We start from the raw sequence: 18,061 nt of genomic DNA, 5'->3' as shown, positions 1-18,061 counted from the left end.
GCAAATCTATTATGCAATCCCAAGGTTGAATGCATATAACTCCAGATAGGGTGCAATATCCTTCATGTACACATATGTCACTAACAGATCAAGTGGACAGGACTCATGTATCCATGACCAGTCGAGTGCCCCAAGAGAAAGTCCACGAAAATAAATAAATAAATAAATAAATAAATAAATAATAACACATGTATTGCTTTTTTGTTTATTTATTTATTTACAATTTTCAAAATATTTTATAACAGCCTACTTTATTTTTTAAAATGAGGATATTCTTTTCGAATCACTGCCAACAAACAGAGGGTTCTCAATCTGACAAATCTGATATTCACTAATAATGCATTTGTGTGTGTGTGTGTGTGTGTGTGTGTGTGTGTGTGTGTGTGTGTGTGTGTGTGTGTGTGTGAGAGAGAGATCTTTCCTAGTCGCTTTAAGTGTGGATATTGTCATGGAAGAAGTATCAAAAGACAGCAAGAACAGGAGCCTGATTGTTTACTGCTTGAGTCACTTCTACAGGTGCGCTCACCTTCTAGCTCCGCCTAGTTCAAAGGTAGCTCGAGACCTTTCGTCGGGGATTTTTTACTTTCTTTTCTTACTGCCTCAAAACCCTGTGGCAACTTTTACATGTTTAATTGTCCTGTTTTTTGCCTCGACTGTTCATGTAGCAAATGTGTTTTACCTTTCAAATCGCCATTAAGTAGCTCTTCGCACACAGAAGAAACACTCTCGAGTGAAGATGGCAGTTGTTAAGGTTTTGGTTTATGTTACATGTTTCTCTTTGTATCAAGGTAAGTCCGAAATCTTTTTAAACATGTAGTAACTCGTAATATGTAGTAACGTTTTAAACGAAGTAACTCGTAATACAAGGAACGACTATTTCAGACCCGCCAGACGCATGATGTGTGTCTGATTTTGTCGAAACGAGAACAGCCATTCACGGAAATATTTCTTTAACAAGTCGTTGGCTTAGTTAAAAAATTGTGGAATTGGTTTAGAATTGTTTTAGATAATAGAGTAACATTAAGGAATTGTTGAAGCCAGAATAAGCAGATTAAAAGTTGAACGAGTAGTCTATAAATCAGGGACCTGCACTGAACTTTGTACTGAAGTTGTTCTTTGATCTTACAGATAATAAAGCATAAAACCAGTGATAATATTATGGTGATTTCTTAAAAAAACAGATTTGTTGTTTGTTGAAAATGTTTGTTGTTGAGTTTTTTTTTTTTTTTGCATATGTTGTAAATTACAATAATGTACTTTAATGCACAATTGGACTATTTACAGCTGGAGTAACTATTGTGTGTGTGTTCCTTGTTATTATTCAGTTTAATTTTACCAATTACAAACATTGTATTACAATACCTTTACTGTTATACAGTAGAGATTGGTGTATTACATGAATGACAATCAGTGTCACTCAATATTAATACATTACTGTGTCCAAGTGTATTTTGCTATAGATTATTAAACACGCTTAATAATCTTTCAGCATAATATGAAGTTTTGTACTTATCTTTTGTGATAGATGACCCGGATATGTTTTTCTGAGATTCCCCCACAGGGTGTAAGAAGTTGTTTCACTAATGGGATTTTTTTCATCTGCTTTAGATTTAGTTTTTTGTGATGACTATGTCGAAAGTGGAAACAAGATCACACTTACTCCAAGCATCCGTGGAAAGCCTAAAGAAATACTGTGGATACATAATGGAAACAAGGTTCTGGAGTATGACGGGAGTGAGATGGCAACATTTGGCTCATTTAAACGCCGTGTAGATCTTGATTTTGAAACAGGACAGCTGACAATAAGCAAACTAAACAGCCAAGACAGTGGTAAATATCAGTCTGAAATTTGGATCAATGGGATTGTTCAAACCTCCAGTCATGATTTGACAGTTTTGGGTAAGCAATCTATATATCTTAGATGATTATGTCCAGATTAGTGCCTAGAAGTCTCCTACAGTGGATTATTGTGAATAGACCACTTACTGTATATATCAGAAACTGTTTGTCATCCTTAATTCTGTGTAACAAACATTTTCAGTACAAACTGAACAGCATGCACTTAGACCTACTGTATGGGGGCATTGATAAAGTTTAGGTGTATCTAATTGTCAACTGATTTGGGTTTTTAGTGGCTATGAAATGAGAGTAGTGTATATCAGATGTATTTATTTCAATATAATTTCAGTTCACACTAAAATTCTTTACAACACAGAAAGTACATTAGTAACTGAAAATGTCATTTTTGTTTGTAAATGTATTTTAAATTCAAAGTATCAGCTGGTTATCACTAAAAACCTGCCTGCTTCTGTGTCTTAGATGCTCTGCCGGAGCCTCAGGTGACCTGTGAACTGGATGAGACTTCAAATTTAAAAAAACTGTCCTGTTCAGTGGTATCCCAGACTCAGCCAAGCTATGAATGGAGTGGACCTGATGTGAATCAAAAAGGGCCAACACTTCTTGTTAATGAACAGGAGGAAAACCTTAACTCAGTCTATACCTGCACTGTGAAGAATAAAGCTGGAAGCAGGACCACAGACTTTACTCTGCAGGACTGCCACACAGGTGAGCTAGTAAATCATTCAACACAGTACCTTGAGACTTTGATGATAGATGCTTAAAGCTGTTTCTTGAATGGTTTTGTTTGCAGGCAGAGCAAGCCCTGCTGTGCTTGTTCCAGTCTTAATAGTAACAGTGTCAGTTCTCATTATTCTGCTTGCTGTTCTGGCATTTTACCTCATCAGACGTAAAAAACAACAGTGTAAGTGCCATGAAAAATATTCAACATACCACCTTCAGAATGCATCTTTAAATAACACCCATGTCAAAGATTATATTACATAGATTAACAAAATTAAATTTTTTTGTCATGCATGAGAAGTAGGGAAGTCTGGACTAAAAAATATGGACCCTGAAAATGGTAAGAGAAGAATTTTTGAAAATGTATATTTCTTCTTTGCTTTCGTTTCTATTTCTACAAAACTAAAGTAAATATATATATATATATATATATATATATATATATATATATATATATATATATATATGTTATATACTTTAGCTTAATTCAGTCATCTCAAAGAAATTCACTAAATGATATTTGCTTACTGTATAATTTGCATGGTAGTCTGTCTTATTATTTGAGCACTTGATGAGTTATTTAAACAGACAATTCCTGGCAGTACTTTTCATTTCTAAGCACAGTACAGCGAGTGTTCTAAACACTCAAACAGGGAGTTAATAGGGCATGAGCATTTATATAATGAAAGATTTTTTTGTATTATATATATATACGTGTGTGTGTGTGTGTGTGTGTGTGTTTTCTACCTATGTAGGTGAATCCAATAACCTGTTGAATAATATACCAACGGAGGCTATGCCAGGTAACAAAAGATTTACTATTTTTGCTATTATTAGTAATAACATTGTAATTAGACATGCTGACATCACATTTGTTGCTCATGTTGCTGAATATCAATACAAACTCTCAGCTATTATTGAGAATGAATGACTTTCAAGGTTGACACTTGAATCCGTTGTTAAGGTCTCTGAGTGGTTTGTTTTAGGTTCATCTGAAGCCACACTCCCTTGCCGTACCAGACTTACTGCCCCAAAAGAATCTATTGCTGATAAAAACTGGGATCAGGACAGTGAATCGGAGAATGCAGGTGAAACTCATGAAGAACAAAATCTTTTGAAGAAAAGTCCGCAATCTGCTATAACAGAAAAAAACAAAGACGACACAGGAAATACAAATGAAGAACTTGACAAAAATGAGAAAAACAAAGAAAATGCTGATGAAGCAGAAGAAAACGCTAACAGCAAAGCTGATGAAACAGACACAGAAGTAGAGAGCCAGAAATCCTTACAAACCCAAGAAGAAATGGAGAAAAGTAAAATACTGAAAGATGAGAGAAAAGATGAAGAGGAGTCTCCTGAGGAGCAGATTGAGACACTGGGAGAGCAGGACACTAAAGATGCAGATAAAAATGAGAGTGAAGATGAAGAGGAGTATCCTGAGGAGCAGATTGAGACACTGAGAGAGCAGGACACTAAAGATGCAGATAAAAATGAGAGAGAAGATGAAGAGGAGACAACTGAGGAGAAGATTGAGAGACTGGGAGAGCAGGACACTAAAGATGCGGATAAAAATGAGAGAGAAGATGAAAGGGGAGACAACTGAGGAGAAGAATGAGACACTAGGAGGGCAGGACACTAAAGATGCAGATAAAAATGAGAGAGAAGATGAAGGGGAGACAACTGAGGAGAAGAATGAGACACTAGGAGGGCAGGACACTAAAGATGCAGATAAAAATGAGAGAGAAGATGAAGGGGAGACCACCTGAGGAGAAGAAAGAGACACTAGGAGAGATGGACACTAAAGATGCAGATAAAAATGAGAGAGAAGATGAAGGGGAGACAACTGAGAAGAAGATTGAGAGACTGGGAGAGCAGGACACTAAAGATGCAGATAAAAATGAGAGAGAAGATGAAGAGGAGACAACTGAGAAGAAGATTGAAAGACTGGGAGAGCAGGACACTAAAGATGCAGATAAAAATGAGAGAGAAGATGAAGAGGAGACAACTGAGAAGAAGATTGACAAGACAGCAAGACAATAAAAATAAAGAATAAAAAAAAAAAAGATCAAAAACACAAACAAAAAAAAAAAAAAGAGAAGGAAGAGGAAAACAAAGAGACAGACAGCCTGAACACAGGTAAAATCTGGAAAATGGTGGGATAAGTGTTTGTACTCACTTTGGAATTTTTTGAAAATGTCTATTTTGTCTTTGCTTGATTTTCTATTTGTACAAAACTAAAGTTATATAATAGTTATATAATTTTGAATAACATACTTAAGCTTAAATCATACATCCTTATTAAAATCATTTCAAATGGTCTTATAAAAACAGAAATAGCAGTTCTTTTAGTTTTAAATTTCTCTAGTTAGCAGTTGCTTGTTGACTGGGCAGAAAGTCTGGCTTCCTTAAATGTATTTTGGCATTGTATATATAGTCCCTCTATATATTACTATTATCTGTATTTCAGTATTTTTGTAAATGTAAGTTATACCACATTGAGTGTTGTTCTATGATGAACAGACCTAAATATTGTACACTGACAATCTCAAGTCAAATTTGCTACCAGACATCAGTTTTGATGTAAATGATGTTTAATGATGTCATGGGTGTCCAGCCTGATGTCATTCATCAAGAAGTGCCATATTTGATTGAGATCCGCAGCATTTTGGAGAATTTTCAGTGAAAAACAATTTAAATCTCAGTCTTGTTTATCACACCAAGCAATCACATTGCTTCAGGAGACTGAATAAAATACATGAGATGTATAGACAACTTTTATCATACTTTTATGCTGCTTTTTTTGTTGTCCTTTTTGGAGCTTGGTAATACACACACACACACACACACACACTGTGTAATTTTTATTTTTATTTTTTTTGCAAACAGAGATTGTGAGTCCAGAGTCTGTTGTGACAGGAAGAAGTACCGTGGACACAGGAAATGTAGCAGAACAACTACACAAAAATGAGAAGAGCAGCCAAAATGAAAATAGTGAAGAGTCAATTGAGCAGCAGAACAAGAGCCAATGTACATCTATTAATGAGGATGACCAGAGGCCAGAAGGGGAAAGGGAGGAGGAAGAGAAAACTGAAAAGGAAAACCACGAGGTGACAGGTAGAGTACACACAGGTAAAATACAGATTATGTTTATACAGAGAAACAAAACCTTTTAGAGAAATTACTGCAGTAATAAATATCTGATCTGATATGTTTTGTTTCCCATTTTTTATCTGAACTTTGTAATCCACCTTTTCATAGCGAAGCTCCCATTGATCCATTTTCTTTATATTCAGAAGTTTGATATTGATGTAGTCACTAGTATTTTGGATCAGTAGATGAGGTTTTTCATCTTGTTTATTTTTGTTATAGATCCACCGTCTAACCTGGACACCAGTGTCCCATCTACAGACCTGATGACAGCAGACAAGTATAGGCAGCTCACTAGCTTTTGGAACAGAGCCAGTGATGCAGAGAAGTGAAAACTTGAAGGCCAACAAAAAGAATAGAAGGAGAGGATGCTAAAGAATTTTTTATTTTTTTAAAAATATATTTTGATGTTAAAAACTTGTAAATGTTGTATATAACTGTGGATTGTATATAATCATGTTAATTATTCAGCTAAATTTTAGTCATGATTTAACCAAAATTATATCTGTGGTGTGATAAAAGTACTGTAATTTAGAACCTGTTATCCACAAAGCACAGGGCAGGTGGGAGGGTAGAGATACAGTATGTGTCAGTATGTCACATTGCTGCATAGAATATGTAATAATGTCTTAATTTATTAATCCCAGAATCAACCCTTTTTTGTGTGTGTGTACTTCTTTTAATTAATGTTTCATACCACAAATTTGACAAAAGTAATGTTTTGAGATTTTTTTTAATTAATTAAAATAATCTAAGCATTAAACATTTTCTTGTCTGATTTCTTGCCTTAAAACAGGATTTGGAGAACAGGTACTTTTTATTTTTATTGTTATATATGTCCAGATGCCTATATTTAGCTTACCCTATAGACATGCTTCCAATATAAAAAAAAAAAAAAATATATATATATATATATATATATATATATATATATATAGTCTCATTTATGTTACTGAGAAATTGGACTCTGCAGTTAGCTTACAATTCCATTTTTTCCCAGACGTGAAAGAGTTTCGATGTGTGTTTAACAATCACTTGCGACAAAGAGCGTATATCAGGTTTTAGGCGCTTTTGTTGAGACCTGTATTTACTGCAGAGATGAGGGAGAAAGCGGAAGGATCGATCAGGTTAAGGATGGTGGACTTTTGGTGCCGACTGTGGCACCTGCCACTAATGCTGTATCTCACAGGACTCCTGCAGTTTGGTAAGACTGAACTCAATTGTATTATAAATTACAAATACATAGTCCGAATTGACCCTTTTCTCTTAATTTAAGTGCATGTGTGTAGGTATATTTATAGGCTATTGTGTTCTCTTTCTGTCATTGACGACGTAAAGTTGTAGGCTACTTTAATGCTAACTCATCCCAAAATTAAAACTGTCCTCATGTTGGCCCAGTCAAACCCAACGTGGAATGCAAAATGTTATTAAATATAAAAAACAAGCTGCCGAATGATTTTCAGTGAATAACTTTCACAACTGTCAGGCTCCCAAACATAAACATAAAAGTTAATTAAGTGGTTTATACGCCTTGTAAAATATATTCTGAAGCGTAACAATACCTTTGTGCCATTTAAATGTTATTTACGTTAAGCATAATGTCGTAACGACGTGAAATGGTTGTTGTGGCAAAATAAACCCGGACAGTGTCAGATCAGATCTCGACGCGAAATATTGACGTGAAATATTATTTTGAGTTGGGGGGAGAACAATCATAAAATCTTGCCAGTTTATTATAGACTACATGTGGTGGTTACAAAAATATATAAAGTATAAAATATATATATATAATTAATAATAATTAGTGTCATTAGAATAATTAGTGTCATTGAGAAATAAATTAAATGCCGTTAATGCATAGTGTATTATTTTGGATAATGGTGATTGGTATTCCTTGCCTAGTAAGGGATGATCGATTATTTGATTACTTTTGCCTTGCGACTTTCTTGACAGTTGTCCAGAAGACGATCATCGACACCCTCCACAAGAAGGGTAAGTCACAGAAGGTTATTGCTGAAAGGGCTGTCTGTTCACAGAGTGCTGTATCGAAATATATTCATAGAATGTTTACTGGAAGGAAAAGGTGTGGTAGGAAAAGATGCACAAGCAACAGGAATGACCACAGCCTTGGGAAGATTTTCAGGAAAAGCCGATTCAAGAACTTCACAAGGAGTGGATTGAAGCCAGAGTCAGAGCATCAAGAGTCACCACACTCAGACGTCTTCAGGAATGGGCTACAGCTGTCACATTCCTAGAACCAAGCCACTCCTGAACCAGAAAAAAAATGTCAGAAAGCATTTCACCTGGGGAGTAAGGAAAAAAGAACTGGACTGTTGTTCAGGAGTCTACAGTCTTCTTTTCAGATGAAAGTAAATTTTGCATTTCATTTGGAAGTTAAGTCAAGTCAAGTCTGCTTTATTGTCAATTCTTCCCACATGTACTGTACATACATAGAGGAGTGAAGTGCGTTACTCTCAGACCCATGGTGCATACAGATGGCACTAACAGTAGAACCTAGAAAAATAAGATTAAATATAAAATAAAAAATACATAAAAATAAGGGCATGTAAAAAATAAGGAAAATAATAATAAAGTTAAATAAAGCAGCTCAAGGCACATGGCAGATTGCAAACCAGTGAAGTAACCAAACAGTGCAGATACAAAAAGGTGCTTAGTGCTTGAAATAGCTTATTCAGTCTGATTAAAGTGACAAAGAGATCAGGGAGCAGTTCTTTATTTAAGCTGACTGAAAGAGTCCAGTGATAATGATGTCAGTTCTATGCTGAATGAGGTAGTGAGCAGACCAATGCTGCACAGAAGTGTCTAGTTCATGTCACTGCTGTATGTTGAGTGGGAGGGGAAAGTGGAAGGACCTAGGGATGTGGGTGCTGGGGAGGGTGGCAGAGGAGAGGAGGGGGTTCATAGTTCAGTGGCTGTTCCTCTTTCGGGCTTGACTGATGGTAAAAACTAAGGATATTATTAACTGTCTTTACATTTATTTTGAAAGATGAAACTCACGATTATGAAAAGGGGCATTACATTTCCAACGAGTGCTTGCGGTGTTCAGCCAATCACAATGCACTGGGGTCAGTTGGCCAATCAGAGCATACTGCGCTTGTTGGAAGGAGGGACTTTGTAGAAAATGACTCGTTTGAGAGAGGCGGGGCATAGAGGACCTACAATAATTTACAGTATTTGAAAAATAATGTGTTTTTGAACATTAAAGCATGTCAACATATTCTGTTACACTAAATACACAAGATAACGATCTTTAAAAAAGCATCATATGACCCATTTAAAGGTTTCCTCTAATGATCTAATTCCTCTCTCCACACAGATCTGTGCAGTGGTCAGATTCAGGTCCAGATCCAGAAAGGTCCTCTGTATAGAGTGAAAGGATATCCCATGTCCATATCCTGTAATGTTACAGGGTTTACAGGCCCACCTAACCGGAATTTTCAGTTCATTCTCAAGAAACCAAATGTGGAGTTAAATATAATCAGTACCAGTGACCCAGACTTTGCCTACGGAATGTTCTCCGGTAGAATAAGTAATAAAGAGATTTATATTCAAAGGCTGTCAGGATCTTCAGTTCTCTTGTGGATCAAAAATTTGCAGGAGAATGATGCAGGTGATTTGCTCTGTGAGACCCTACACAGAGGTGGTGTATATTACGGAGATTATGATGATGAAGCAAAGCTTAATGGTAAGATATTTATTTATTTTGAGGGTTTGGGTGATTAATGATATGATCTGGCATTTTGAGATTATTGAAAAAGAAATCCATTCTTTAACAACGATTCACATTCCCATGTATTCCAAAAGAAGGTCATATTTATATTAAACACTACTGCATGATCCATCAGTCACCAATGTAGTATCAGCTGATATCAGTTCTCTAGATGCTGGTATTGGCATTGAAAAATGCAAATTGGTCAATCACTTTTTGTCACTTTGTTAATACATTTTCAGTGAAAAAATGGAAAAAAAGTTTGTTTTTCCACAGTAATTGCAGACACTCTGGAGGCATTATACTCTGGCTCTCCCTCTCAGAGCTTGTCTGAAGGTGATCCTCTTCAGCTTGAGTGCCAGGTCTCCAGCCAGACTTTTCAACATACTCATCTGATGGTCACCTGGTTTCTCCATGGTGAAGAGGATGAAAACCCCCGACCAATCATCACTCTGGACAGAGATCTGACTGTAAAGCCAGGAGCTGGATTTGAGGATCGCTATCGTGCTGGTCTTATCATCATGGATAAGGTGGAGGACACAACCTACAGACTGAAGATGCCTCAAGTGCAGCAGTCAGACCAGGGGAAGTTCTTCTGCAAAGCCATTGAGTGGATCCAAGACCCAGACCATTCCTAGACACAGATTGCCCACAAAACCACCGCAGCATGCGATGTGGAGATTAAACAAATCGGTGAGATTTATATTCTGTAATTTAAGCCAGAGGCTCTTTTAGATTAAAAAAAAAAACCCTTAGATTCAAACATTGATATTTATTCTAATTTATGTACATTTTTCTAAATGTCTCTACATGATAGTTTCATGCTTTCTACCATCCTTCAACCTGTATTCAATGCTTTCTGGGTCATATTTTCTGGAGTAGTATTTTGGATGGTTTTTATGGTTTTGAGACTTTGATGGTAAATGTATAAGCTGTTTCTTGAATGGTTTTGTTTGCAGGCAGAGGAAGCCCTGCAGTCATAATAGTAACAGTGCTTTTCATTATTCTGCTTGCTGTGCTGGCATTTTACCTCTACAGATGTAAAAAACAACAGTGTAAGTGCCATGAAAAAATATTCAACACCCATGTCTCACAAAGATTATATTACATACAGGTGGTGGTCATATAATTAGAATATCATCAAAAAGTTGATTTATTTCACTAATTCCATTCAAAAAGTGAAACTTGTATATTACATTCATTCATTACACACAGACTGATATATTTCAAATGTTTATTTCTTTTAATTTTGATGATTATAACTGACAACTAAGGAAAATCCCAAATTCAGTATCTCAGAAAATTAAAATATTGTGAAAAGGTTCAGTAACTCTAACTCAAAACACCTGCAAAGGCCTTTAAATGGTCTCTCAGTCTAGTTCTGTAGGCTACACAATCATGGGGAAGACTGCTGACTTGACAGTTGTCCAAAAGACGGCCTTTGACACCTTGCACAAGGAGGGCAAGACACAAAAGGTCATTGCAAAAGAGGCTGGCTGTTCACAGAGCTCTGTGTCCAAGCACATTAATAGAGAGGCGAAGAGAAGGAAAAGATGTGGTAGAAAAAAGTGTACAAGCAATAGGTATAACCACACCCTGGAGAGGATTGTGAAACAAAACCCATTCAAAAATGTGGGGGAGATTCACAAAGAGTGGACTGCAGCTGGAGTCAGTGCTTCAAGAACCACTACGCACAGACGTATGCAAGACATTAGTTTCAGGATTCGCATTCCTTGTGTCAAGCCACTCTTGAACAACAGACAGTGTCAGAAGTGTCTTGCTTCAAAAAGGACTGGACTGCTGCTGAGTGGTCCAAAGTTATGTTCTCTGATGAAAGTAAATTTTACATTTCCTTTGGAAATCAGGGTCCCAGAGTCTGGAGGAAGAAAGGAGAGGCACACAGTCCACGTTGCTTGAGGTCAAGTGTAAAGTTTCCACAGTCAGTGATGGTTTGGGGTGCCATATCATCTGCTGGTGTTGGTCCACTGTGTTTTCTGATGTCCAAGGTCTACGCAGCCGTATACCAGGAAGTTTAAGAGCACTTCATGCTTCCTGCTGCTGACCAACTTTATGGAGATGCAGATTTAATTTTCCAACATGACTTGGCACCTGCACACAGTGCCAAAGCTACCAGTACCTGGTTTAAGCACCATGGTATCCCTATTCTTAATTGGCCAGCAAACTCGCCTGACCTTAACCCCATATAAAATCTATTGGGTATTGTGAAGAGGAAAATGTGATATGCCAAACCCAAGAATGCAGAAGAGCTGAAGGCCACTATCAGAGCAACCTGGGCTCTCATAACACCTGAGCAGGGACACAGACTGATCGACTCCATGCCACGCCACATTGCTGCAGTAATTCAGGCAAAAGGAGCCCCAACTAAGTATTGAGTGCTGTACATGTGTAGCGTATCAGACCTGAACCAGACAAATTAAAGATTCGATCAGGACCATGGTTGAAACATGAGGAGCCAAATTTCTCAGAAAGGCAACAGGATGTTGTAAATCAACTCCTAGCACCACAGTCTGAAGCAAGATAACCAACAAACTCCTTCAGAGAACAGCTTTCAACATTAACACCATTAGAACAATTATTGACAATTTCAATTCAGAGAAGAGATTGTCAAATTTGGGACAAGTAATCCAGATTGATGGTCAAAGAGATGCACAGCCTGACCATCACATGTAAACCCATGAGAGTAAACAAGATCGTTGGATTGACTTCCCCCCACCTAGCAGAACCAGACTGAAATTCCTAAGGGGACTTTTTAACCTCTGGTCTGCACAGAACATCCTTATGTCAAAGAAAAGCAGAGAAACCGTCTTTTACAGATGTATACCAAAAAGACTTCTAAAGGAATATCAGTCCATTGCTTAACTCCATATCATTTATGAAACCCACACATTTGACTATCATGTTTCTAATCACTTATTGTGTATGTCTTTTTAATAACTATTGAATAGCTTAAGTATTCATATTCATGTTTTAGTATGTGTGTGTTCGAATCTTCTTGCTTGAAACATTTCTGACCATCAGTTATTTGTCAAAATGTATCATATTCTTATCATAGGAATCATGTCCAAAATTATACCCTGCAAGAGCGGGAAAAATTCGGACCACGTGATTGATAAGATAAAATATGATTTATGAATGGGTAGGACAAACATCGCAACACCCCGAGCAAAGACAATATCTAATTGGTCAAGACAACATTTGAGGTGTGGCCAAAAGGCCAGTTTAAATACTCAGGACACCATCAAATTTTGCTTTTAGCCAGCTTTTAGCTTTGGCTTTTCAGCTGCTGCTTTTAGTCATCACTTTTAGTGTTCTTTGAGCACTGTTCCAGCGTGCTTCGGCCTGCACACCTGCTGCTACTTAGACACGATGAGAAGAAACACCACCTAGTCTCGTCAAACTTTACTTCTGTTCTTTTACTTTAGTTTCTTTTCTTTTCCGTTGAGAGTTCGTGTTCTGAGTTCAGTTTTGTCTCCGAGTCCCATCTCGAGTGCCCGTTCAACTTCAACCAGACCACAACTCCACATCGTCAGCCAACGCCCAACCACGGGCTTCCCAAGACGTCATTTCAATGACTACTGAACTTCCAGCCAATCAGCAACCTCGGGAAACCCCCTTTTCAGCGACAACAAAGGGAACCCCCTTTACACAGGCAACACAAGTAACCTCCAGACTCCAGACCGGTGTATCTAATATAATTTTAACCTCATTGAGAAACTCAATGCGAGGCTTAATTAAGTGATTGATGGTTGTTCATGTTTATGCAATTTCACGTATTGCTGTAAACTTGGGATTCCACATTCCACATTCCCTCATTCTTTCATTACTTTCTATCTTCCTGCAACTTGTGTGAATGTGTGAGTGCGTGTGCTTATGTGTTAGATTAGTTTATATGTCTTAGATTTATCTAATAAAGCCTTATTCATATTGAAAAGAGAAGTATCTTGTGTTTTGTTCTTACAAGTTAATGTCTTAAACTGCCAATCTTGTTACTGTGCTAATTAATAGTGTTTTCACTATACTTTGGATATTAATATCCAGTGCAGATTTGATGTTATACGGCTCGTTCAGTGAATTGCTGGCCGTTTCAGTGATCAGCCATGAAACAGTGATTCTGTTCAAATTCCCTTTAAAATCTTAAATGATTCCCTTTGAGCTAAATTGACCTGTTTCCCTTACACATGCTCATACTTTTCATGTTCATACTTTTCAGTTGGCCAAGATTTCTAAAAATCCTTTCTTTGTATTGGTCTTAAGTAATATTCTAATTTTCTGAGATACTGAATTGGGGATGTTCCGTAGTTGTCATCAAAATTAAAAGAAATAAACATTTGGAATATATCAGTCGGTGTGTAATGAATGAATATAATAGACAAGTTTCACTTTTTGAATGGAATTAGTGAAATAAGTCAACTTTTTGATGATATTCTAATTATTTGACCAGCACCTGTAGATTAAAATAATTTTCTTTTTTTGTCATGCACGAGAAGTAGGGATGTCTGGACTAAACAATATGGACCATGAAAGTGGTAAGAGAAGAATTTTTGAAAATTTATACTTCTACTTTGCTTGCTTTTCTATTGAAGAAGAAATTCACTAAATTATATTTGCATACTGTTTAATTTGCATGGTAGCCCATCTTATTATTTGAGGATTGGATGAGTTATTGAAATAGGCAGGTGACCAATTCCTGACAGTACTTTTCATTTATAATGAAATATATATATATGTTTCTTACTAATGTAGGTGAATGCAATACCCTGTTGAGAAGCGTACCAACGGAGGCTATGCCAGGTAACAAAAGATTTACTATTTTTGCTATTATTAGTAATAACATTGTAATTAGACATGCTGACATCACATTTGTTGCTCATGTTGCTGAATATCACTACAAACTCTCAGCTCTTATTGAGAATGAATGACTTTCAAGGTTGACACTTGAATCCGGTGTTAAGGTCTGTGAGTGGTTTGTTTTAGGTTTATCTGAAGCCACACTCCCTTGCCGTACCGGACTTACTGCCCCAAAAGAATCTATTGCTGATAAAAACTGGGATCAGGACAGTGAATCGGAGAATGCAGGTGAAACTCATGAAGGACAAAAACTTTTGAAGGAAAGTCCGCAATCTGCTATAACAAAAAAAAACAAAGACGACACAGGAAATACAAATGGAGAACTTGACAAAAATGAGAAAAACAGCAAAAATGCAGATGAAGCAGAAGAAAACGCTAACAGCAAAGCTGATGAAACAGACACAGAAGTAGAGAGCCAGAAATCCTTACAAACCCAAGAAGAAATGGAGAAAAGTCAAATACTGAAAAATGAGAGAAAAGATGAAGAGGAGTCTCCTGAGGAGCAGATTGAGAGACTGGGAGAGCAGGACACTAAAGATGCAGATAAAAATGAGAGAGAAGATGAAGAGGAGACAACTAAGGAGAAGATTGAGAGACTGGGAGAGCAGGACACTAAAGATGCAGATAAAAATGAGAGAGAAGATGAAGGGGAGACAACTGAGGAGAAGATTGAGAGACTGGGAGAGCAGGACACTAAAGATGCGGATAAAAATGAGAGAGAGAAGATGAAGGGGAGACAACTGAGGAGAAGATTGAGAGACTGGGAGAGCAGGACACTAAAGATGCTGATAAAAATGAGAGAGAAGATGAAGGGGAGACAACTGAGGAGAAGATTGAGAGACTGGGAGAGCAGGACACTAAAGATGCGGATAAAAATGAGAGAGAAGATGAAGGGGAGACAACTGAGGAGAAGATTGAGAGACTGGGAGAGCAGGACACTAAAGATGCGGATAAAAATGAGAGAGAAGATGAAGAGGAGACAACTGAGGAGAAGATTGAGACACTGGGAGAGAAAAAAAATGAGGAAGACCAGACACCTGAAGTGAAAAAAGAGAAGGAAGAGGAAAACGAAGAGATAGACAACATGAACACAGGTACAGATTATAAACTTTTCTGGAAAAACAAAACTTTGCTTGCTTTGTATTTAAATCGACTTTAAATGAGCTTTAAAGCTTTCTTCATCTGATTTGTAGGTTATAGAAATAGATCAGTCAAAATTAAAATCTAATAAAAGTGATTCATGTGGCTTGTGCATACTTTTCTTCATTTTTATATGATGAACAGACCTAAATATTAAACACTGACAATCTCAAGTCAAATTTGCTACCAGACATCAGTTTTGATGTAAGTGATGTTTAATGATGTCATGGGTGTACGGCCTGATGTTATTCATCAAGAAGTGCCATATTTGATTGAGATCTGCAGCATTTTGGAGAATTTTCAGTGAAAAACAATTTAAATTTCAGTCTTGTTTATCACACCAAGCAATCATATGGCTTCAGGAGAATGAATAAAACACATGAGATGTACAGACAACTTTTATCATACTTTTATGCTGCTTTTCTTTTTTTTTTGTCCTTTTTGCAGCTTGGTAACACACACACACACTAAAAAAAAAAAAAAAAAAAAAAACACACACACTGTAATTTTTATTTGTAATTTTTTTTCTGCAAACATAGAGATTGTGGGTCCACAGTCTGCTGTGACATGAAGAAGTACAGTGGACACAGGAAATGTAGCAGGACAACTACACAAAAATGAGAAGAGCAGCCAAAATGAAAATAGTGAAGAGTCAATTGAGCAGCAGAACAAGAGCCAATGTACATCTATTAATGAGGATGACCAGAGGCCAGAAGGGGAAAGGGAGGAGGAGAGAAAACTGAAAAGGAAAAACCACGAAGTGACAGGTAGAATACACACAGGTAAAATACAGATTATGTTTATACAGAGAAACAAAACCTTTTAGAGAAATTACTGCAGTAATAAATATTTGATCTGATATGTTTTGCTCCCCATTTTTAGCTGAACTTTGTAATCCACCTTTTCATAGCGAAGCTCCCATTGATCCATTTTCTTTATATTCAGAAGTTTGATATTGATGTAGTCACTAGTATTTGGATCAGTAGATGAGGTTTTTATCTTGTTTATTTTTGTTATAGATCCACCGTCTAACCTGGACACCAGTGTCCCATCTACAAACCTGAATATGGAATTAGAAAATAAACAAACTGCATTCTTCCCTCATAAGGAAGAAGATGATGGTGAGCAGACACATAAGAGCAGCGAGTCAGAACAAGGCATGAAGGAGAAAAATATGTTCCAGAAATTAAAGAGCAAAAAATTAATTTCCAGACAACACAAACAATGACATAACTGTGCCAGAGCACAAGAAAGCAGAAACAGAGACCAACAGCTTCTCAAATCATGCAATGAAGGAAGGTCATAGTTCAGAAATCAGAGAACAACATTTGAATAAACAGTGCTGTACAGAATGTGATGATAAAGTTTATAGTGAGGAAGGCGAAATGGGCAGTTTTATCAGCTGTAAAGGAGGAAGAGAAAATCTGTCGACTAGAGCCATGTGAAGATAGTAGTGTTAGTTAAAAGAATGGTGAAGTGTGTGCTTGAACAAGGTGTGGAGAAGTGATATTCAAATACTTTAGTATTGAAAATAGGGCTGTCAGTTTATTAATGTAGAACAATTAATTTAGTACAATTTATTTTATATAACTGATTGTACTACATTAAGATTTTTTTGTTTTGTGTATGTAAATGCATAAGTAGCATTTACACTTAGCAGACGCTTTTATCCAAAGTTTTTTTTTTTTGTTTACCTAACATGTGTTCCCTGATAACCTAACCATACCCTAACCAACTCTGCACTTAACTCAATACAAAACCACACACAAACAGGAACACTTACTTTCATATCATATCATTATGCCTTGTATATTTCCATGAAATTTCTTTAGAGCTGTCTGCCTGCATATGTGTACAAACCAACTATTAGAAATAGGGTAGATTGAACACTAAAACACATCCTTTGTGAATAGCCACTATAGGTCTACTTCAGACCGATGGACAAACTCAACTGGACAATGGATTGGTGTGGACTGTTGGCCAGTAAAAGAATTCAGCTGACATAATATATTGACAGTCACTTCATGTCTGCTCAGTGTATCACTCATCTGCATGACAATGTGATACGTAGGCAGCAGACAGGTATAGGCAGCTCACTAGGTTTTGGAACAGAGCCAGTGTTGCACTGAAATGAAAACTTGAAGGCCAACAAAAAGAATTGAAGGAGAGGATGCTAAAGAAATTATGATTTTTATATATATATATATATATATATATATATATATATATATTGATTTTAAAAACTTGTAAATGTTGTATATAACAGTGGATTGTGTATAATCATGTTAATTATTCAGCTAAATATTAGTCATGATTTAACCAAAATTATATCTGTGGCGTGATAAAAGTACTGTAATTTAGAACCTGTTATCCACAAAGCACAGGGCAGGTGGGAGGGTAGAGATACAGTATGTGCCAGTATGTCACATGCTTCGTTCGTAGAATAATGTAATAATGTCTTAATTTATAATCCCAGAATCAACCTTTTTTTTGTTGTGTTGTACTTCCTTAAATAGAATAGGATATATTTAGACCAACAATGGTTCTACACACGCTTTATATAGGGAACTCCAAAAGGTCATATAGAACCACTTT

At 36.6% G+C, this 18,061-nt stretch overlaps 1 protein-coding gene and 1 long non-coding RNA gene across 4 annotated transcripts; both read left to right on the top strand.

Moving 5' to 3' along the window:
- Positions 1–529: 529 nt before the first annotated feature.
- On the top strand, positions 530–16,227 carry cd58 (CD58 molecule). Of its 3 annotated transcripts, XM_042730658.1 has the most exons (10): positions 530–788; positions 1,609–1,899; positions 2,320–2,565; positions 2,651–2,761; positions 2,882–2,920; positions 3,336–3,383; positions 3,567–3,895; positions 4,025–4,070; positions 15,346–15,420; positions 16,006–16,227. In XM_042730658.1, the coding sequence occupies exons 1-10, from the start codon at positions 737–739 to the stop codon at positions 16,035–16,037; spliced, it is 1,269 nt and encodes a 422-aa protein (XP_042586592.1). In that variant the 5' UTR covers positions 530–736; the 3' UTR covers positions 16,038–16,227. The 3 variants fall into 3 exon arrangements, with proteins under 3 accessions (XP_042586592.1, XP_042586591.1, XP_042586590.1); XM_042730657.1 differs by lacking the exons at positions 15,346–15,420; positions 16,006–16,227 and having other exon boundaries at positions 4,025–4,309; XM_042730656.1 differs by lacking the exons at positions 15,346–15,420; positions 16,006–16,227 and having other exon boundaries at positions 3,567–4,309.
- LOC109103869 lies at positions 9,618–14,006 on the top strand. The gene is made up of 3 exons (XR_006155542.1): positions 9,618–10,150; positions 10,417–10,512; positions 13,966–14,006. It is a non-coding gene; the product is annotated as an uncharacterized LOC109103869 (long non-coding RNA).
- Positions 16,228–18,061: the final 1,834 nt, after the last annotated feature.

Source organism: Cyprinus carpio, chromosome B9 (assembly GCF_018340385.1).
Source record: "Cyprinus carpio isolate SPL01 chromosome B9, ASM1834038v1, whole genome shotgun sequence".
Classification (NCBI taxonomy): Eukaryota; Metazoa; Chordata; class Actinopteri; order Cypriniformes; family Cyprinidae; genus Cyprinus; species Cyprinus carpio.
Note: the sequence above shows the minus strand (reverse complement) of the source record. Positions and strands in the feature narration are given on the sequence as shown.